The sequence below is a fragment of the Penaeus chinensis genome, chromosome 26 (genome assembly GCF_019202785.1).
Source record: "Penaeus chinensis breed Huanghai No. 1 chromosome 26, ASM1920278v2, whole genome shotgun sequence".
Classification (NCBI taxonomy): domain Eukaryota; kingdom Metazoa; phylum Arthropoda; class Malacostraca; order Decapoda; family Penaeidae; genus Penaeus; species Penaeus chinensis.
In genome coordinates, this window is record NC_061844.1 from 5,275,915 (window position 1) to 5,298,414 (window position 22,500).

The following is a 22,500-nucleotide window of genomic DNA, read 5'->3' on the forward strand; positions in this document are numbered from 1 at the left end:
CTGTTTGTTTACACCCAGCCACCCACCCAACAGTGTCCAGTTACATAAGTGTAATGCCCGGATTTTGGGCCCTGAAGCATCTGGATCCAATGGGCTGATGCTGTACTCTGGGACATCCTTTCACGACAAAAAATATTATAAAATTGTAGCTCCCTTACTTACTCTCATATCTAGTAAATAAATAAATAAATAATTAAATAAATATAGAGAGATAAATAAATAGACAGACAGATAGACAGATAGATATAAATATATTTATACATATACATATACATATGTATGTATATAGATATAGATACATATAGAGAGATATAGATTATATATATATATATATATATATATATATATATATATATATATATATATATATGTATATATGTATATATATATGTATATATATGTGTATATATGTATATATATATGTATATATATATGTATATATATATGTATATATATGTGTATATATATATATATATATATATATATATATATATATATATATATGAACCGCATTCATGTTGACAAATGTAGAAAAAGTATGAATGAGAATGAATATCTTCACAATACAAGAGATGTATTTGACCGGTTTCGATTCTATCTTTGTCAGAAATACATGAATTTCTGACGAAGATAGAATCGAAACCGGCCAAATACATCTCTTGTATTGTGAAGATATTAATTCTCATTCATACCTTTTCTAAATATATATATATATATATATATATTCATGTTCTATATTTATTTATCTACTTATTTACTCTCATTATTAGCCTTTTTTCCCTCAACCAAAGATCTTCAATACAGCACTCTACAAACCCTCCCCTGGGATCTACCTTAATGAGCGCCTTAATGATCTACCTTGATGAGCGCCTGATACTCCTCCTTCAGGCGCACAACCCAGGCGTCCTTGTCTCTGGGGCCGGCCTTCGTCCTCAGCAGCGGGATGGAGGCCAGAGTCTTCCTAGTTGCTTCGTCCACCATCCTTGTGATATTTCCTGCTGAAGCAATTAGGATTTATTGCTCAAAAACCTGTCGAAATCTGTATATTTTATATCATTTCCAGTTAGACTTGAAGTAATACTAGGAGGATATATAATGGTGTAGGGATATACAGAGACAGTCACATAATACACCAAGATTTTCGTGAAAAGAATGGTAGCAGTTGACAATACTTTGTAGTGCCGGTAACGTAAAACAAAAATCTAATATAGGTGTCTATACAAACCACGTTAAAAAGGGAAAGAAATAAAAACGTATATGAGACAGTCCTCTCCCCACACTTCTCAGCAACTGTCCTACCTCAAAGTACAGAAACTGAGGAGAAGCAACAACAAACCCCAAGTCTTCTCCGTGTGAGCAGGCGAAGAGGCGTAAATTAGGGAAGAAAAAGGGCAAAGCCCGAGGCCTCACCGACAGCTGCTGCGAAACTTTCTCAGGCGCCTCCGTGTTGACACTCTGGCAGTGTTGCCATGTCGAGGTGAACCAAACCTTCTGCTGCCCCAGTGAAATCAACTTACAACAGGGATAGGGACGCAAAGATTTTTCTTTTTTCCTTTTTTTTTATGTATGTGTTTGTATTTCATGTTGAGGGTAATCTGAAGGATTTTTTATCTGTGGTTAGTTGTTAACAGTTGTCATATTTTACTTTTTTTCATGGTTAGTTTGTTGAAGGAGTTTCTGTGCTGTACAATATGTAACTATTTCTAATAACAGAAATTCTTCTGTATGGAAATATTAAACTAATTTCATATACTCTTATTTTGTCATTATTATGTATCTCCACTGTGGATACAAACATCCCATTTAAACATCAAACCAGCATAATAGTAAGGTTTTTCGCTTATTTGGTATAAGCTTTTTGACAACTTACAACAGGGATAGGGACGCAAAGATTTTTATTTTTCCTTTTTTTTTAACTTTGAACACAGACTTGTTTTTATGTAGCTTCAAAATATATTAGGAAGAATATTAAATATACACTAATAATAAAGATAGGTGTATTTGACAGTCTATTATATATTCAACAATACTTATATTTTGTTGCCTGTCGTACATGAATTTATATGCAACAAGTTCCATTTTTACAGAGGTGCTCGAAAATATATCTGTCCCATGCTTTGTAATGGGACTGTTGTATTGTGTACCGTAATTAGTGAGAATATTCTGGACAGGTAAACTTATTTTAGACATAATTTGTCCGAAGGAAAGTCATTCCCTATCATAATTACATATAGATATAAAAAGAAACTCTATTATAGAATCAAAGACAAATCAAAATCCTAAAAATCAAATGACTGAAATATCACACAGTATTGAATTATCTTCTTTTTTTTTTACGGAAACTGATTCATAAATTGCAAAAACACACAAACGAAGCCAAGACCACCCGATCGAACAGGCAATGTTTACGTTCCAGCTCCCATCTCGGCCGAATGTCCTGCGTCTTCTGCTAGCACTTCGGGAATTCTTCTGCCGTTCTGTGAGATTCCGTCGGCTGGGATGGACGATAAGCTCATTAAAAAGACGGTGGTGCACCCAGGGAAAGGGGATGCTGGCTATCTGGATGGGACGAAGGTTAGAGCTTTATTTCACCGGTGTTTATTGATGGAGACGGCCTGTCAAATATCGACTTCTGATAACCTGTAGAATACGTCTATTATGACTGGAATTTGCTTGGCGTTTTATTATGTACTGCCTTTTAAAAGCTTGATTCTTTTATTCTAATTCTCAGATTTGTATTATATTTGATAGGACAAGCCAGTTATGAAATTGTTTTCCATGACATCTGAGCATGAAATGTGATTTTTATAAATATTGTAAGGTAGTTTTTTGTGAACCATAATTATTTCCAATAATTTCTAGTCTACATGTCTTCTTCTTTGTTATTATTGTATTTGGTGTAAGGGTAATGAACCCTCAAACCTTGTACACTCAAATAATTATTTTATAAGGGAGTTAATTTAAGATAATAAAAATGCCTTCTAACAGCCAATTTGTTAAGATTGTGCAGGCCTGACCTACTGAATATTCACTGTATAGTCATGCTTATACTCAGTAATAAATATGTATCTATCAGTCTAGATGTGCATATCTACTGGACAGATAAATAGATAAATGTATAACTATCAGATAGATAGACAGATATGCATTTATTTCTGTGTATATGCATGTCTGTATATATGAATATGAATTGTGTTGGGCCTCACATATTTTAAATAAACTGGCCATTAATCTTTAGAAAAATTCATTAACATTCATATTGATAAGATTAATCCTTAAATGTGTCATGTTTCTTTCCTGCCAGGTCACTTTTCACCTGAAAACTGAAACATATGAAGAGACCCCAGTTGTCATTGATAACAGCCATGACTGGAAAAATCCTGTGGAACTTATTCTGGGCAAGAAGTTTAAGCTTGAAGTCTGGGAAGCTTGCATTCGTACCATGTTGCCCGGGGAAGTTGCTGCTTTTACTGTAGATAAGTCGGTGAGTGATTCTATTTGATCATGGAGGAAGGAAGAGAGAGGGGAAGCAAAAGAAGGAAGGAGAGAATGGGAGAAGGAAAGTGCAAGATGAAGAGAAATGGGAGGAGTAAGGAAAGTTAGAAGGGAGAGAAAACTAGTGGAAAGGAGAGAGAGAGAGGAAGGATGAGAAAGTGAAAAGGGTGAAGGGAAGATTAGAGGGAGGAAGGGTGAACCAGGAAACAGATATGAAGAGATTCATAGATAAGGAAGGAGGGAGTTAAGAATACATAACAGGGTGGAGGAAGAGATGGGAGAGATAGAGAGAACGAAAGATACAGAGAGAAAAGAAAAGATAAAGAATATGAGTCTATAAAGTAAGGAAGAGCAAAACAAGAACAGAAACAGACTATCAAAAAGGCAGAATTACTTTCACAGATGAGCATTTGAGCATGAATGATTTCTCTCAGTCTTTGTTTTGGCCCTAATCTTTCAATTCCGTTTCTGCAGTTATTAACTTCCTATCCCCTGGTGTCCAAAACCCTCCGTGATGCCTATTGCAAAGGCACACCACAGAAGAAAGAGAAGAAGCCCCACCACTGCTGCGGCATGGGCTTCAAAGAGGGCCTAGGATTTGCGGACTTAGATGACTTAGTGAAGACACCAAGGAATCTCACTTTCACTATTGGTAGGTGTGCTTTTTGGATCCACTTTCTTCATTTTGTATTTTGTGTTTGTATTCCATTAATTCTAAGTCTGCAGGAAAGTTTATGTTCTGTGCTAAAGTAAGTTTGATGTTGAATGAGTTTTATTGTGTCCTTTTGGAAATAGGTTTTTATATAATTGGAAGTTGAATTTGCTTTTCATGTTTGTGTTGTTCATAATGTAAAGTTTGTTTGTTTAAATTCCTTCCAATCTTAAAGGATTTGCAAGAGCCCATGTTTGTGTACCCACTCCCCAAAAGAAGTAGCAGAGCTGAAGGATTATTCTTCCAGTTCACAAGGGGTGTGGTTGAGCCTAATATTTGTCCTTCTGGATCCCCAAAAGATGTTGTCCTTCCACTGCCTAGAACATGTATAAGGCCTAACCTTTGTTTCTCCCCTTGCTAGATCTCTTCAAGGTGGAATCTCCCAATTCATATCAGAAAGAGTTTTGGGCCATGAACGAGAGTGAGCGAATAAGCAGCATCCCGGCCCTGAGAGAGGAGGGCAACACACATTACAAGGAGGGTGACTACAAAGAAGCGAGTACGAAATATTCTGAAGCCCTCGGCAGATTAGAGCAGCTCATGTTAAGGTGATGGCTCTTCTTTTGATGTATGTAATAGCAGCTATGGATGTGAAGTATGGAGACATGCATGCTTTCAATTTTATTACACACTTAATTGTGTAAAGTGATGATTGGTGAAAAAGTGGTAACAGATTTGTAAGAAGTACAAGCTTATGCCTTTTCTGGTGATTCTGTAAAGTTGGATTTATGTTAACAGTGAGATAGTAATTGCCACTATCATCATTGGTAGAAAAACCCACTATATACAAAATGGGTTTACCAAAAGATGAGACAATTTGGAAATCCTCATGGTCTTCACGTTTAGGTCTAAAGTTGGAGAGAAGGGGAAGGTATGGTAAAGGGTAAGGCCGGTAAGAACATGGAAATGGAAATTAAATAAAATCTTATCAGGGTGCAGGGTTAGGCGGTCTCTGGGAAAGCTGGCCAGCATAAGGCATGTTTAAGAATGTGGGAAATATGGAGACTGACCTCCTCGTCTAAAACTTCTTTTCCTCCCATCCCAGAGAAAAGCCAAATGATGAGGAATGGAACAAACTGAATGAAATGAAAAAGCCGCTACTCTTAAACTATGCGCAGTGCCAGTTGCTACAGGGAGAATACTATACTGTCATTGAACACTGTACTACTGTGCTGGACAAGGACCCTGGTAAGTAGAGTTACATCTGCCACCTTTCTTTCTTTCCTTCTTTCTTTCTTTCTTTCTTTCTTTCTTTCTTTCTTTCTTTCTTTCTTTCTTTCTTTCTTTCTTTCTTTCATTCTTTCTTTCTTTCTTTCTTTCTTTCTTTCTTTCTTTCTTTCTTTCTTTCTTTCTTTCTTTCTTTCTTTCTTTCTTTCTTTCTTCTTTCTTTCTTTCTTTCTTTCCTTCTTCCTTCTTTCCTTCTTTTTCTTTCTTTCTTACTGTCTCTTTCTTGTATTTATTACTTGGTATTACACAACTGCCTTGTGTGTACATTAGTCTTTCTTTGCAATTGCTAGGCAGTGCAACATTATATATGCATATATATAAACATTCTATATACACATATATATAAACATTATATATATATAAACATTATATATATATAAACATTATATATATATAAACATTATATATAAATACATTATATATACATATATATATATATAAACATTATATATACATTATATATATACACTTATATATAAACATTATATATACATATATATAAACATTATATATACATATATATAAACATTATATATTCATATATATATGTATATATAAACATTATATATACATATATATAAACATTTTATATACATATATATAAACATTATATATAAATATATATAAACATTATATATAAATATATATAAACATTATATATAAATATATATAAACATTATATATAAATATATATAAACATCATATATACAAATATATAAATATTATATATACAAATATATAAATATTATATATACATATATATAAACATTATATATACATATATATATATATATATATATAACATATAATATATACATATATATAAACATTATATATACATATATATAAACATTATATATACATATATATAAACATTATATATACATATATATAAACATTATATATACATATATATAAACATTATATATACATATATATAAGCATTATATATACATATATATATATATAATAATATATATATATATATATATAAGCATTATATATACATATATATATAAGCATTATATATACATATAAATATATATATAAGCATTATATATACATATAAATATATATATAAGCATTATATATACATATAAATTATATATAAGCATTATATATACATATAAATATATATATAAGCATTATATATACATATAAATATATATATAAGCATTATATATACATATAAATATATATATAAGCATTATATATACATATAAATATATATATAAGCATTATATATACATATAAATATATATATAAGCATTATATATACATATAAATATATATATAAGCATTATATATACATATAAATATATATATAAGCATTATATATACATATAAATATATATATATAAGCATTATATATACATATAAATATATATATAAGCATTATATATACATATAAATATATATATAAGCATTATATATACATATAAATATATATATAAGCATTATATATACATATAAATATATATATAAGCATTATATATACATATAAATATATATATAAGCATTATATATACATATAAATATATAAGCATTATATATAAATATCTATATAAACATTATATATACATATATATAAATATCTATAAATATCTATATAAACATCTATATAAAAATTATATATATACATATATTTAAACATTTTATATATAAAAATTATATATGTACATGATTTTAAACATTATATATACACATATATATAAACATTATATACATATATAAAAATTATATGTGTGTGTATGTGTGTGTGTGTGTGTGCGTGTGTGTGTGTGTGTGTGTGTGTGTGTGTGTGTGTGTGTGTGTGTGTGTGTGTGTGTGTGTGTGTGTGTGTGTGTGTGTGTGTGTGTGTGTGTGTGTGTGTAAGCATTATGTATATATGTAAAATATTTATCTATATTTATATTTACACATTAAAACAACAGACAATGTGAAGGCCCTCTTCCGCCGCGGCCGCGCTTACGTTGAAGTCTTCAGCCCAGAGGAGGCAAAGAGAGACCTGGAAAAGGCGGCCCGACTTGATTCTGGTGTTGCCGCAGGATGCAAGAAGCTTCTCGCACAATTGGCCAAGATGGAGAAGGAGAAGACGGCACAAGATAAGAATATCTACAGTAAAATGTTCACCTCATCTTAGTTCATATACTAAGGGACAAGCATCTGTGTTCTGCATTTCATGATAAAACAAAAATTGTATGATGTGTTATATATGGTGATATGTGTCTTTGCAACAAATTGTAGTTATTTGTTTGATCGGAAAGAGGAAGAATTGGCTGCGGTTGACATGCTGCTAATTTTCCTCCATTTATTTAAAGTTTATTTGTGTATATAACTATGCACCTGAAAATTGTGTCTTTAGCAAGAAGATGCTTTTAACCATCTTTCTGCTACAAGTATATACTGCATTCAAAAAGCATATTTGGTGAATGTTTATGATATTGATATAGCATTAGGTCACATTTGTGCTCACGAAGCATAGAAAAATAAATGCAAACCACACCCATACCGATTTTAGAAAGAGGTTCTACTTTTAGGCCTTTTGGTCATGTCGTATATCCTTTTGTCTTCAGAAAATGAACTTTAGGTAATGTGTTTGAGAGTGCGTGTGCGTGTGGGCACATCTATGCATGCATGTGTGCTTGTGTACTTGTGTGCACAGGTGCATGAGTCATTGAGTAATGCACATGTAAATCCTGATATTCAGTGTCTTTAAGTAGTTTTCTAAGAAGCTTGTCCCACACTTCCCTTCCACACATCAGGTCTTGACCGTCAGTCATTTATTGTGATGTATGAATAACATAGTCATAAGATATACTTACAAAGATCAATATACTAGTGTTTAGGAATATGTTATTATTCATATGATAGAATTCATTTTAAAAGTCTTCTAATAAATTAATTAATGGCATAATTGTTTTAGCCAATATGAATGGTGTTATTATATTTTATGTGCCAATATTTTACTATATATAGTCATTGTTAATGAACAAAACTTCATTTATTGGTATATTTTGCTGAGTATGTCATAGCATTGCTTTATATTATACATACTTAGTGTTTAATACATTTCCATGTATACATTGTGAGTGTAATGAATATTTGAAAGCATAATTTTGTACCTGAAAATACTGTAAAGTAATAAAAATATTGAAAAGATTTGTATATGTATTTATATGTATATTCTATATCTATTTTATGTCAAAAATATATTCAGTACATGTACTTGATGAACCAAAATCCCTTTGAAAAGATAAAGATTTTATCATAATTGAATGTATGATTTACCCTGCAGTCAGAGTTGTCAAAGTTATATATTATAATTCGAGTTTTTCATACCTGATGCACAGAGCACATTAGTGGGGATGAGAAAATATATGTATTTGCTGTGAAAAAGTATTCCATGTATATCTAAAAAGTAGCATTAAAAATACTTTGCATAATACTAGTCATATTGGTTATACTCCAATGGGGAATTTTTAAATTAAGAATTTATGTAGTCATTGGTTGCTTATAACATGGAATTTCCAAGTTGTCATTAGTATTTCATATGTAAAAGTTCATTTGAAGGTATATTCATTTGAAGGTATATGTGTCCAAAGTTGTTCTCAGACCAAATGTCCAACAATACATTTATTAACTGCTTTGTCATTTTAAACCTTCATCCTCAACATGAGTTCTGATGTATTTATATTAATGCACTCTATCTCATGGTAGTAGTGCACCAAAGTGAAGTATTGTTGTTTATGTTAGAGATGAAAGCTTGAATTAACAAAATGTTTAATAAATGCAATTGGTCTGATGGCTTACCATCATTTTATGTTTGTATGGTATTTAATTATATTACCTGTATAATTGTCTACCATTGTCTATCCCCTTCCCCCTCATTACTACTCTTCATCCTTATTGTCCTCCTCCCCATTTTACTAGCTCACTACACACTACCCCATCTTCCTCCCTTCCATCTACTTTTACCTCTGAAAGCCTTTTAAGAACTTTTTTTGCCCCAGCCATGTGGGATCAATTCTTTGCACTTCCCCCTACAGCCCCTTATTTTGACAATACCCTTCTCTTCCAACAATGTCTCCAAAAACAGGTAGGCAAAGTTCCTATTCCTGCCCAGCCTCACTCCTCCCATAATATTTGCTTCCGTCTTCCTTCCTGACTGTCCTGTATTTTATTTAGTGAAAATTTTCTGCCACATCTTCTAAGATCATTAGTGATATATACAAAATATTCCGATAAGATCATTAGTGCTATATACAAAATATTCCGATAGGGTGGGGCAAGGGTGGGGCATGGGTAAGAAAGTTTCTTGGTTCACAAGGTGATGTTTGTGGATTTCCAGAATGGTCAATGGTCACAACAAACAAATGTACCAGACATCAACAGTCACATAGCATCGTGGTAAAGTATTTTAGCAAACAGGATAAATATGAGTTAACAGTTTGGGTAAGTGGACAGAAGAAAGGGATGAAGAAGAGAAGGAAAAGGAAAGAGGGAGAAGCAAAGATCCTGCAAAATTATTTGATGCAAGGGCTAGGGTCCAAGGCAGGGCCTCAGTCTCTGCCTCCTAAGCCCCCCACAGCAACAACGAGCAAGGAATTAGAGGGGTCTGGTCAGACTGTGAGAAAGACCTGACTTGTTGATGCAGTGGCATCATATCACTCACTTCCCTGTCAATGTCAGAAATGTTTGTCACTCCACAGCCTGTTTCCCAACCTGGTCCGTCACACACTGTGGCAGTTGTGGTTGGTTCCCATAATGTATTTTCTAGGAGCTCCCTTGTCTACAAGATTGAATCTGAGGTAGCAGTTCTCAGATTTAAACGGCCTCACTCTATGTGAAGCCAGAAGGGAAGTATGCTGATGAGGTTTTTCTCTTTCTACCTTTTCCAACACTGTCCTTCACTCCACTCCCCTCCCATCTTCTGAAGTTGACACAGCATCTCTTCCCTGAACTATCCTACCTATACTCCCTCTACCCCTTAGCCAAATTCCTTTTCCAGCCTAAATCCAGATACTGGAATCTCAACCAATGCCTACTCTTCCCCCTCACCTAAGCATTCCACCCCATCTCCTACGATGTACTCTCCTACACCCATCCCCTCTTTTTCTGCTCCTCACAAGAAAATCTTTGTATCTCAGACTTCCAAACCCAACTACCGTGTGTGTCCAAGGAAGGGAGAGTAACACTGTATAAGGAAAACTACAGAAGAGTCATTTCAAAACAATGGGTAACATGGGTAGAAATGGTAGTTGGAGAAGTAGAAGAATCTAGAGGATGAGATAAGGCAACGGAAAGGTGGTGAAGTGTCAAGAAGAATATCAGAAGGGGAGGTATCTGGGGGACATTGTTGTGACACAAGGAATTTGACCGGGGGGGGGGGGGGGGGGTAGAGACAGGATGGTTCAGGGTGGAGGGAAGCGATACTGGGGGAGATGCCGAGACTTCTTGAGAAGATGGAAGGGGAGCAGAGCAAAGTACGGTTTGGAAATGGGTAAAAAAAGGAAAACCTCGTCAGTGCACTTCTCATCTGGCCTTACGTAGAGTGAGGCCTAGTTTAAATTTGAGAATTGTTACCTCAGATTTGTGCTTGTAGGCAGTGCAGCTCTTATAAAATACATAATGGGAGCCACCACAACTGGTACACATGCATGAATAAGCAAAGCAATTTAAATGGTCATGACCAGATTGGGCACATAGAGGGCAGCAGGCTGTGGAGCAACAGTGTTTGGCTGGGTGGCTAAAATGGCAACATTTCTGACACTGACACTAGCATAAACTTCATGGGGGAGGTCGTGTCTACAGAAGCTAATTTTGGCAATATTGGTGTAGGACTTACATTGTAGAACTAGACTGCCACTGCATCATAGTTGATGAGGCATGCAAACAAGTCATTTTCACAGTCTGACCAGTCCTTGTCATAGAAAGGACAATTAAGTCAGAGAGACGGAAACAGTAATGGTATAAGTATTAAGGGAGGAGTGAGGCTGGGCAGGAATAGGTTTGCCAGTGAGGAAACTTTGCCTACCTGTTCTTGGAGACATCATTGAAAGAGAAGGGAATAGAGTACAGGGCTGTTGGGTGAATCATAAAGAATCATTTCCAGTTGGCTGGGCCAAAAAGGGTACTCATCAAAAGGTTTGCAGAGGTTGAAGCAGCAAAAGTACAAGGGTGGGAGGAAGATGGGGTAGTATGGAGAGAGGTAGTGCTGTTGGGAGAAGGACAATAAGGATGAAGAGTAGCCAGAAGGGTGGTGGGGGTAGACAAGGAAGAATGATGAATGGGGAGAGGAAACGGTCTACACCTCAAGGTCTCCATAAATGTTAAGATTAGGCGACTAACAGAGGTAATACCATGCCCATGGCTCCCGGAGGCTGTTCATGACTGACACAAAGCCAGCCTTTCATCCTTTCATCCTTTCAGCATGGCTTTCACAACTTGGGAAGTGGACAGAAGGAGATGAAGAAGAGAAGGAAAAGGAGAGGGGGAGAAGAAAAGACCATGCAAAATTTTTTGAGGTGAGGGCTGAGGTCCAAGGCAGGGGTGATCCCTACACTGAGCCCCAGTCTGTCTCCTAAGCCCCCCACAACAACAACGATCAAGTTATTAGGGGGGTTTGGAAGGAGGTAATTATTTACTAAATTAATGGCTAAGATCATTAGCATGACTTCTGGTGAGTAGACAGGATGAACCAAGTCTGAGTTCTCAGTCATACATCCACAGTATAAAGATCTACAAGATTACAAGACCTTAATACTATATTTTTTAAACAATCATCTGCTTCCCCCGCATACTCATAGTGAAATTAAGACTTTCTGGCATTTAGACAGCAAGATAATAAAACTGGAGGGATGTGGTAAAGTTAGTTATTCTGTCATAGCCCCTTAATGACGGGTTACGTCTATAGACATGAAAACAAACCGCTTAAATGTGGCGTGCGGCTGTACGCCAGAGCGTAGTTTTTTTTTAGTTTTCTTCACCTGTCACCAAGGGGTTAAAGAAAGGTTTTGCCATAGTATGTTTTTATTTCTCTCTATATAAGAAAAGAGCTGGGGCATATTCTGAATTCTGATAATTTCTTATTTTTGTGTCAGACAGTCAACCAACTACAGAACAAGAGGTATGAACCTCCTGAGATTTACCGAATCTTTTACCCAAAAATCTTTTCCGTTTCTAATGCTGAAAGAGCTTCTCAAAGGACTAATAAAACAGAACTTGTCTATGGACATTTTATTATCAGGAGTAGAAAGATGTAAACCAATGAAAGAGCATAATCTATACAGTCATTAACAGCTGGCTCATGAAAAGAAATCCTTCTCTGATAAATCAAATAACATGGCAATAACTTGCAAAATAGTCAAACTTCTCCAAAAAGACTAAGACAGACCTGATGTGTACATTTCATATTGCGTAGTTTGCTATATTGAGTTACAAAAGGAAAATAAAGAAAATCTCTTAGTTTACACTGGGAAACATTAACTGTCCATACATCAGTCAAGTGAGTGGTGGTTCAAGTCTTACCTACACAACAACACACGCTTGGGGTAAAAAGAAATCACTAACCAAACATAAAGTCTTTATAAGTTCTCAAATGCATAGAAATGTGGAGGCAAGGATGCATTAAAATTTAACTTGCCTTCCTAATGGCATTGCTCTGTAGGAAACAGATTTACTTATAATTATAATTATAATTATTATTATTATTATTATTATTATCATTATTATTAATCTTACATGCCACATGCCACCATACACAACATACAGGAACATTGCACTGGCCAACTTCTGAATAAAGAAAAATAATTATTGAAAAAGTTCCTATGTTATAAAATAACCCATAAAATATTGAACTCTAGTCTGAGGTCATCTGCAATGCCCTTGCAAGGAAGTCTGTTAGTCCACAGACATGGCATCATCTTCATCCTTGTCCTGGTCTTTGCCCTTCTCTTCTTTCTTCTTCTCCTCCTCCTTTTTACTCCCTTCTTCCTTGTTCTTCTTCTTGCCCAGAGCCTGGAATTATGTACGTAATCTCAGTATACATAAATATTCTATCAAGCAAACAAACCAACAAATCATTTTATTAAGCAACATAAACCAGGAATTTCAATCTTAAATAAAAATTACTTTGTTGACAGTTTTTCAGCAGATTCATCTGTTTACTAGGAAAACATTTCTGTGATTACAAGAATCTTAGCATTTATAACTTTCTTCTTACAAAGACGCTCCACGTGTCCGACTAATTTATCATTCCTTTGCATATTACCAAGCTCAATTCCGACAACACTTCTTGCACAAACAACTACTGCCACTCACCTTGATGAATGCTTCCATGTCGCAGGAAGCAGCGGCCAGCACGGCGTCTTCACCCAGGCCGAACTGGTTGATCAGCGGACCTAGCTGCCCAGACTGCAGAGCACTGCTGAACAAGCTTACAGCCTGGAATGGGGTATAAATTCGCATGATGAACTAGGGTGTTTTCCTTATGTTCAGCTGCCTGCCTTTTTCCTAGTGGTTTAAACTTTATAAATCGTGTATGCTTCTAGTTTTAGGACTATGATTTTTTGCCAGAGCCCCAAACAAATGCAAAAGTTCCAAAAAGCTTTAAACTGCATTTTGGAATTCTTGTTCTATCTAAAACATAAGAATACTTTGATATTCTGGACAACAATCATACTTCATTGTTCCTAAAAGATGATAATAAATAAGTAAACAATCTATACAAGTTCAAATAAAAAATTTGCCTGCCTACCTGTTGGAACTGGGGGGACGTGACCGTGCCCCGCAGCTGCTCAGTGGGCGGCAGTCCATCAGATGTAGCTGGAAGATATGGGCGCAGCTGGTTGACAAAGTCTTCGTTGGTCAGGATTGGCTGCAAAGCTTCAGCCGTCATGGCTGAACTCAAATCCACTGAAATTTAGGAAATAGAAAGCTCAGTTAATTTTCATCTTGGCAGAAATACTGAAGACCTGTTTCGGTAGTTTGGAAAAATTGCAAACCTTATGACTCAAAACCAACAAAAGTGCTCTCACCTGGAACTCGTGGTGACCCAGAGGCATCAGGGGGTACAGAGATCCCTGACAAAATGTTCTGCAAGTCCGACAACTGGATCGGCACAACATTTCCAGATGCTGAGGTAGCACTGCTAGTTTCCGTGTTGCTCCCTGGGGCTGAGTCTGCAATGGTGTTGCATGCACTTCAGCCATAATAAAAAAGGGAGCCACCCTTTTCAGATCATAGAATACCACTCTGAACCAGTAATCACTTTTATGAACCCACCATAACTTTTGCAAAGAGCAAAGTTACTGAGATATTTATAGAGGAACTTACCCTGAGCTGGGGTGGGAGCTGGGGTAGAGGTGGTGGTGGTAGAGGGGGTGGTGGATGCCCTGGTCGTTGTCGAGGTAGTACTGCTGCTGTTTCCACTGCCACTGCGGCTCCCACCGCTGCCAGACCTACTGTAAAGAGATCACTGACAATCTAAATTGAAACCAAAACTAAAAAGGAACTACTTTAGACTTTGTGACAAAAACCCACCAATGGCACAAATGCACAGATTGAGGAGATGGGCTTCAACTAACAATAGAAGTTACACCATCACATTTATATTTTTGACCTTCTACTGCAAATTCAGTACCCAAAAGAGCACTGTAGCACCCCACATATAGTAAACCAAAGTCTCTAACCCTGGGCCAAGCAGCGTGGCAAGGCTGGACATGCCACTGCCCAGAATTTGCATCAACTGCTGCTGCGAGATGTTGCCAAACAGATTGTGGATGTCCGACTCTCGCAGGTTGGAGATGTCCGAGCTCAGGACTGGGTTGGGGGTGGAGCCTGTTGATCTCTGCGAATTGGGTGTTGGGGGGTTGTTGAGCAGCTCATTGACCTTGCGGGCATTGTCCTCGTCTTTGTCACTCTTGGGCTCCTGCGGGACGAAGGGTTTGGCATGTCAGAGAGTTAACATGGCTGGTTGGCTGCTGTGGCTTGCAAGTATCACTACCACTTTTCCATTTTTGCATAAAAGAGTGAGAGTGAAGGAAAAAGATTATATATATATATATATATATATATATATATATATGTATATATATATATATATATATATATATATATATATGTATATATATATATATATATATATATATGTATATATATATATATATATATATATAGAGAGAGAGAGAGAGAGAGAGAGAGAGAGAGAGAGAGAGAGAGAGAGAGAGAGAGAGAGAGAGAGAGAGAGAGAGAGAGAGAGAGAGAGAGAAAGAGAGAGGAAGAGAGAGAGAAAAAGAGGAAAAGAGAGAAAGAGAGAAAAAGAGAAAGAGAGAAAAAGAGAAAAAGAGAAAAGAGAAAAGAGAAAAAGAGAAAAGAGAAAAAGAGAAAGAGAGAAAAAGAGAAAAGAGAAAGAAGAGAAAAGAGAGAAAAGAGAAAGAGAGAGAAAGAGAGAGAGAGAGAGAGAGAGAGAGAGAGAGAGAGAGAGAGAGAGAGAGAGAGAGAGAGAGAGAGAGAGAGAGAGAGAGAGAGAGAGAGAGAGAGAGAGAGAGAGAGAGAGAGAGAGAGAGAGAGAGAGAGAGAGAGAGAGAAAGAGAGAGAGAGAGAGAGAGAGAGAGAGAGAGAGAGAGAGAGAGAGAGAGAGAGAGAGAGAGAGAGAGAGAGAGAGAGAGAGAGAGAGAGAGAGAGAGAGAGAGAGGAGAAAGAGAGAGAGAGGAGAGAGAGAGAGAGAGAGGAGAAGAGAGAGAGAGAGAGAGAGAGAGAGAGAGAGAAGAGAGAGAGAGAGAGAGAGAGAGAGAGAGAGAGAGAGAGAGAGAGAGAGAGAGAGAGAGAGAGAGAGAGAGAGAGAGAGAGAGAGAGAGAGAGAGAGAGAGAGAGAGAGAGAGAGAGAGAGAGAGAGAGAGAGAGAGAGAGAGAGAGAGAGAGAGAGAGAGAGAGAGAGGAGAAGAGAGAGAGAGAGAGAGAGAGAGAGAGAGAGAGAGAGAGATAGAGAGAGATAGAGAGAGAGAGAGAGAGAGAGAGAGAGAGAGAGAGAGAGAGAGAGAGAGAGAGAGAGAGAGAGAGAGAGAGAGAGAGAGAGAGAGAGAGAGGAGAAAGAGAGAGAGAGGAGAAAGAGAGAGAGAGGAGAAAGAGAGAGAGAGGAGAAAGAGAGAGAGAGGAGAAAGAGAGAGAGAGGAGAAAGAGAGAGAGAGGAGAAAGAGAGAGAGAGGAGAAAGAGAGAGAGAGGAGAAAGAGAGAGAGAGGAGAAAGAGAGAGAGAGGAGAAAGAGAGAGAGAAGAGAAAGAGAGAGAGAAGAGAAAGAGAGAGAGAGGAGAAAGAGAGAAGAGAAAGAGAGAGAGAGGAGAAAGAGAGAAAGAGAGAGAGGAGAAAGAGAGAAAGAGAGAGATGAATGGAGAAGAAAGAGATGCTGACTCAAAAAGTAGGAAACCCACCTGCAGCCAGAAGAAGAGACGACGGCTTGAAGACTTGAACTTGAGGACGAACACACGTCCAGTTGTGCACTGGCTCACCCGCTTGTACTCGCAGTCATCAGGGAAGATAATCAGGTCCTGATAGGACGTGAAGAAACACGAACAGAGGTTATTATGAAGTAAAATTTCAAGTGGCTGACAAGGTGCTCAGGAAATTTGAGCAAAATAATAACAATTCATAAGAATGATAACGATAATCACAATCGTACCATCATTATCAAATCCAACTATAACACTAACAGAACCCAAAAAAATTACGGAATCAACCCCTCAAAAAGGTCAAGACACGACGGAGACATGACGGGGAACTAGGGCGCCCCCCAGAGCCTGCGCTTACCTCCTCGACCGTCCCCGTGCCTCGGTCCTTCCAGCAGAAGTGCATCAGGGCGTCGTCCGCCTGGTACAAGTACACCTGCCCCTTCCTCTTGTCGGGATGGACCATGTTGCCCTTCATGTACATCTTCCCGGCCTGTCAAGTGGAAAATGACGGCAGATTCTTTAGTATGATTACTCTTTGCATATAATAAAAGAAATACATCTGGAATAAAAGGGGCATTCTTTATGATTAATGTTAAAAAGAAAGACAAGCATAAAAAAAAAATAATAATAATAAAAATAACAAAAAATATATATATTAAAAAAAAAAAAAAAGAAGAAAAAAAGATGATGAATCATTCCCTAAATACTGTCCCCCCTTGGATACCTTCTTTGAGGACTCGCATACAAAATACACGTGTGTGTGTAAGAAAATGAGGGAGTGAGAGTGGGAGAGTGGGAGAGTGGGAGAGTGGGGGAGAGAGAGAGAGAGAGAGAGAGAGAGAGAGAGAGAGAGAGAGAGAGAGAGAGAGAGAGAGAGAGAGAGAGAGAGAGAGAGAGAGAGAGAGAGAGAGAGAGACGAGAAAGGGAGAGTGGGAGACAGAATAAGGGAGAGGGAGAGGGGGGAGAGAGAGAGAGAGACGAGAAAGGGAGAGTGGGAGACAGAATAAGGGAGAGGGAGAGGGGGGGGAGAGAGAGAGAGAGAGAGAGAGAGACGAGAAAGGGAGAGGGGGAGACAGAATAAGGGAGAGGGAGAGGGGGGAGGGAGGGAGGGAGGGAGGGAGGGAGGGAGGGAGGGAGGGAGGGAGAGAGAGAGAGAGAGAGAGAGAGAGAGAGAGAGAGAGAGAGAGAGAGAGAGAGAGAGAGAGAGAGAGAGAGAGAGAGATGAGAAAGGGAGAGTGGGAGACAGAATAAGGGAGAGGGAGAGCGGAGAGAGAGAGGAGAGAGGGAAGAGGGGGGAGAGGGGGGGGAGAGGGAGAGAGAGAGAGAGACGGGAAAGGGAGAGTGGGAGACGGGAAAGGGAGAGTGGGAGACGGGAAAGGGAGAGAGGGAGACGGGAAAGGGAGAGTGGGAGACGGGAAAGGGAGAGTGGGAGACGGGAAAGGGAGAGTGGGAGACGGGAAAGGGAGAGTGGGAGACGGGAAAGGGAGAGTGGGAGACGGGAAAGGGAGAGTGGGAGACGGGAAAGGGAGAGTGGGAGACGGGAAAGGGAGAGTGGGAGACGGGAAAGGGAGAGTGGGAGACGGGAAAGGGAGAGTGGGAGACGGGAAAGGGAGAGTGGGAGACGGGAAAGGGAGAGTGGGAGACGGGAAAGGGAGAGTGGGAGACGGGAAAGGGAGAGTGGGAGACGGGAAAGGGAGAGTGGGAGACGGGAAAGGGAGAGTGGGAGACGGGAAAGGGAGAGTGGGAGACGGGAAAGGGAGAGTGGGAGACGGGAAAGGGAGAGTGGGAGACGGGAAAGGGAGAGTGGGAGACGGGAAAGGGAGAGTGGGAGACGGGAAAGGGAGAGTGGGAGACAGAATAAGGGAGAGTGGGAGACAGAATAAGGGAGAGTGGGAGACAGAATAAGGGAGAGTGGGAGACAGAATAAGGGAGAGTGGGAGACAGAATAAGGGAGAGTGGGAGACAGAATAAGGGAGAGTGGGAGACAGAATAAGGGAGAGTGGGAGACAGAATAAGGGAGAGTGGGAGACAGAATAAGGGAGAGTGGGAGACAGAATAAGGGAGAGTGGGAGACAGAATAAGGGAGAGTGGGAGACAGAATAAGGGAGAGTGGGAGACAGAATAAGGGAGAGTGGGAGACAGAATAAGGGAGAGTGGGAGACAGAATAAGGGAGAGTGGGAGACAGAATAAGGGAGAGTGGGAGACAGAATAAGGGAGAGTGGGAGACAGAATAAGGGAGAGTGGGAGACAGAATAAGGGAGAGTGGGAGACAGAATAAGGGAGAGTGGGAGACAGAATAAGGGAGAGTGGGAGACAGAATAAGGGAGAGTGGGAGACAGAATAAGGGAGAGTGGGAGACAGAATAAGGGAGAGTGGGAGACAGAATAAGGGAGAGTGGGAGACAGAATAAGGGAGAGTGGGAGACAGAATAAGGGAGAGTGGGAGACAGAATAAGGGAGAGTGGGAGACAGAATAAGGGAGAGGGAGAGGGGGGAAGAGGGAGAGGGGGGGAGAGAGAGAGGGAGAGGGGGGGAGAGAGAGAGGGAGAGGGAGAAGGGGGAGAGGGAGAGAGAGACAGGAAAGGGAAAGAGAGTGGGAGACAGAATAAGGGAGAGAGAGGGGAGATGGGGGAGAGAGAGGGGAGATGGGTGAGAGAGAGGGAGATGGGGGAGAGAGAGGGCAGATGGGGGAGAGAGAGGGCAGATGGGGGAGAGAGAGGGGAGATGGGGGAGAGAGAGGGGAGATGGGGGAGAGAGAGGGGAGATGGGGGAGAGAGAGGGAGATGGAGGAGAGAGAGGGGAGATGGGGGAGAGAGAGGGGAGATGGGGGAGAGAGAGGGGAGATGGGGGAGAGAGAGGGGAGATGGGGGAGAGAGAGGGCAGATGGGGGAGAGAGAGGGAAATGGAGGAGAGAGAGGGGAGATGAGGGAGAGAGAGGGCAGATGGGGGAGAGAGAGGGCAGATGGGGGAGAGAGAGGGCAGATGGGGGAGAGAGAGGGGAGATGGGGGAGAGAGAGGGGAGATGGGGGAGAGAGAGGGGAGATGGGGGAGAGAGAGGGGAGATGGGGGAGAGAGAGGGCAGATGGGGGAGAGAGAGGGGAGATGGGGGAGAGAGAGGGGAGATGGGGGAGAGAGAGGGGAGATGGGGGAGAGAGAGGGAGATGGAGGAGAGAGAGGGGAGATGGGGGAGAGAGAGGGCAGATGGGGGAGAGAGAGGGGAGATGGGGGAGAGAGAGGGGAGATGGGGGAGAGAGAGGGCAGATGGGGGAGAGAGAGGGAGATGGAGGAGAGAGAGGGGAGATGAGGGAGAGAGAGGGCAGATGGGGGAGAGAGAGGGCAGATGGGGGAGAGAGAGGGGAGATGGGAGAGAGAGAGGGGAGAGGGGGGAAAGAGAGAGAGGAGGGTGAAAGATGAAAAGGAAGAGGGCAGAATAAAGACTAACAAAAAGATAAAACACTGTGCAATAGCCGCAGGAATGGTCAGCTAACTACCTCCATATATAGTGGGCTTTTACATCTTATTGGCAATCTGTCACCAAATAAGAGACCAGTCCAAGCTCTATCTTTCCCAATGTTGGAGGATTATTTGCCTTTGCTGGAGGAGGCCATAGCAATCACTTGATGCCGTCCTTGTCTGGAAACCACACACTGTCTTTCAAAGCACAACTCTCCTCTTAACTGACCTTTATTCTTTCCGGTAATCTCTACAGTACGGACACACTCTCCCCCTTTATTAGCACTTTATGCCCAATTACAGAAAACACGACATTAAGAGCTGTGTGAGGGTGTTGTGGACTTAGTCTCCGAGCGCTGACAGGCAGCCGATATTTTTGTCATTTCACAGTGAAAAGGAGGTCGCTACAGCTGTACCTGTGTTTTATTACTCTGTTTTCCTCTATCTTTCTGCATTTCTCTCGGTAACATTAACCACACCATGTCACAAGATTTATTCAGCAATCTAAGTTGCTGTGACTAGGTATGCCCCCAACACCCCCAGCAAACACTGTCTTCATGTCAGTATGCATGGCAAGATAGAGCTGAAACTCTGGGGTACAGAGTGGTGCTTTCCACAATCTTTTCCCTTAATTTATGGTGTTACCATCTGCATATACACATTATTTCTTGTACTAACAACAAACACTTTTTCGTCTACAAGAATATTAGCTTCAGTGTGACCTAGCTCAGTGCCATATAGATTAACATTTTATCCAAATCCACTAGAAACTTGACATATGCAATGACAGATGACCTATAAATGAATCCAACACGATAGTGTCATGGCATCAAGCAACTGCACTTGGGCAGAGGCCAACAAACCTCTGCCCCATTCATTCTGGCAAGATAAGAGCTCAGACCAGTTCCTCTCTTTAAGATAAGTCACCATGAAGGTTGTCCAAAAGCTCTATCCTGCCTAAATACATGCAGATGGCTTTGGCCTGGGTACCAATGGGCATGAAGAGGGTGACACTCCACACGTATTGGTTTATAAATACTTACCAAAATGAGAGAAAGGGGAAACAGAGAGTAGAGAGAAAGAGAAAGAGACAAGGGTAAATCTTTACAGCATGGATGCAAATTGAAGATGCTATTCTTGTAGAGGACAAAGAGCTGCAATCATCGGTACAAGAAATAATCTGCAGACACGAATGGCAATGCAACAACCAAAGGCAAAGGATCGCAGTGTCACTCGGAGCCCAAGATAAGCTCTACCTTGCCGTGCATACCAAACTTAAAACAAAAAGTTTGCCAGGGGATTAGACTCATCTCATCTCAGGTGAGTGGATCGGCATTGTCAAGAAATACCATCCTGTACACAATAAGGTCATTTATAAGCTTCACACGATCATCCAATCTTGCAAATAATATTCTTTCTTTCGGTGATCGACGCTTTCAAATACACGAACCTCTTATCCTATTCCACTGCAAATGATCTACATGAAAGTATTGGTAGCATTTACAAAGTGACCGCACCCTCGGAGATTAAGCCCTACTACGCCGGCCTTTCCTGCGAAACCCGCAAACATCGCTGTACGAACCGAACCTCACCAACTCGTGGCCTCTCCGTCCCTGGGCCCCCATTCGACCACCGTAATTCCCTATCGGAGGCTCCGTCCCTGGACTCCTAGCCCTGGTCTTGCTCTCTCTGCGGCATTTGTTGCATCGCATTTTTTAAACTTTTGACGTTACTTTCAGCCTTCGAAGATTATTCCATATATTTGTGAATGTAGTTTTTCTCTTTGATTATTATTGCGTCGTTACATTTTGACAAGTTGTTACGAGTTGCACAACTCTCTTACCACCTTACAAAGGCAATAAAATAGATGGAGCGTCTTATTTTCGGCCATTCTGTCCTCTGCGCGAAACCGAAACTCTTAGAAAGCGTCAACTAGAATAATACCAATCCCCAAAATATTCCAGATCATCCGCGGAATAATTTCCACGAACACGGGGCGAAATCCTCGAAAAATACACAAAAAAAAACAACAAAAAAACAAAAAACAGAAAAAAATGTAAACACAAAACACAAATTTAAAAAAACGTAGCGTCTTTATTTACCTTACAAGAAAAACACACATAAAAAAAAAGGGAAAAAAACAAACACCCAGCATCTCGTTTTACT

General features: G+C 39.6%; 3 protein-coding genes across 8 annotated transcripts in view; 1 reads left to right on the top strand and 2 right to left on the bottom strand.

The window, feature by feature from the left end:
- The window catches only part of LOC125038963 (ubiquitin-fold modifier-conjugating enzyme 1), a 4,704-nt gene extending 3,174 nt beyond the window's left edge, over positions 1-1,530 (bottom strand). The window contains exons 1-2 of one of the 5 annotated variants that reach the window (XM_047632669.1): positions 1,411-1,530; positions 859-995 (exon numbers count right to left, since the gene is read on the bottom strand). In XM_047632669.1, coding sequence (XP_047488625.1) covers positions 859-981 — 123 coding nt within the window. In that variant the 5' untranslated portion in view covers positions 982-995; positions 1,411-1,530. Of the gene's footprint in view, positions 1-858; positions 999-1,299 lie in introns of all 5 variants that reach the window. The other 4 variants (XM_047632668.1, XM_047632670.1, XM_047632672.1 and 1 more) reach the window with 4 other exon arrangements.
- Positions 1,531-2,394: 864 nt separating this feature from the next.
- LOC125039180 (AH receptor-interacting protein-like) lies at positions 2,395-8,708 on the top strand. The gene is made up of 6 exons (XM_047632959.1): positions 2,395-2,574; positions 3,305-3,484; positions 3,970-4,147; positions 4,569-4,755; positions 5,253-5,395; positions 7,369-8,708. Exons 1-6 carry the CDS (start codon positions 2,500-2,502, stop codon positions 7,575-7,577), a joined length of 972 nt encoding a protein of 323 aa, XP_047488915.1. The 5' UTR covers positions 2,395-2,499; the 3' UTR covers positions 7,578-8,708.
- Positions 8,709-12,658: 3,950 nt separating this feature from the next.
- The window catches only part of LOC125039119 (proteasomal ubiquitin receptor ADRM1-like), a 10,312-nt gene continuing 470 nt past the window's right edge, over positions 12,659-22,500 (bottom strand). The window contains exons 2-9 of one of the 2 annotated variants that reach the window (XM_047632862.1): positions 17,240-17,371; positions 16,864-16,980; positions 15,127-15,365; positions 14,771-14,895; positions 14,473-14,616; positions 14,193-14,350; positions 13,757-13,879; positions 12,659-13,453 (exon numbers count right to left, since the gene is read on the bottom strand). In XM_047632862.1, the coding sequence (XP_047488818.1) occupies positions 13,337-13,453; positions 13,757-13,879; positions 14,193-14,350; positions 14,473-14,616; positions 14,771-14,895; positions 15,127-15,365; positions 16,864-16,980; positions 17,240-17,371 (1,155 nt within the window). In that variant the 3' untranslated portion in view covers positions 12,659-13,336. Of the gene's footprint in view, positions 13,454-13,756; positions 13,880-14,192; positions 14,351-14,472; positions 14,617-14,770; positions 14,899-15,126; positions 15,366-16,863; positions 16,981-17,239; positions 17,372-22,500 lie in introns of both variants that reach the window. The other variant, XM_047632861.1, reaches the window with a different exon arrangement.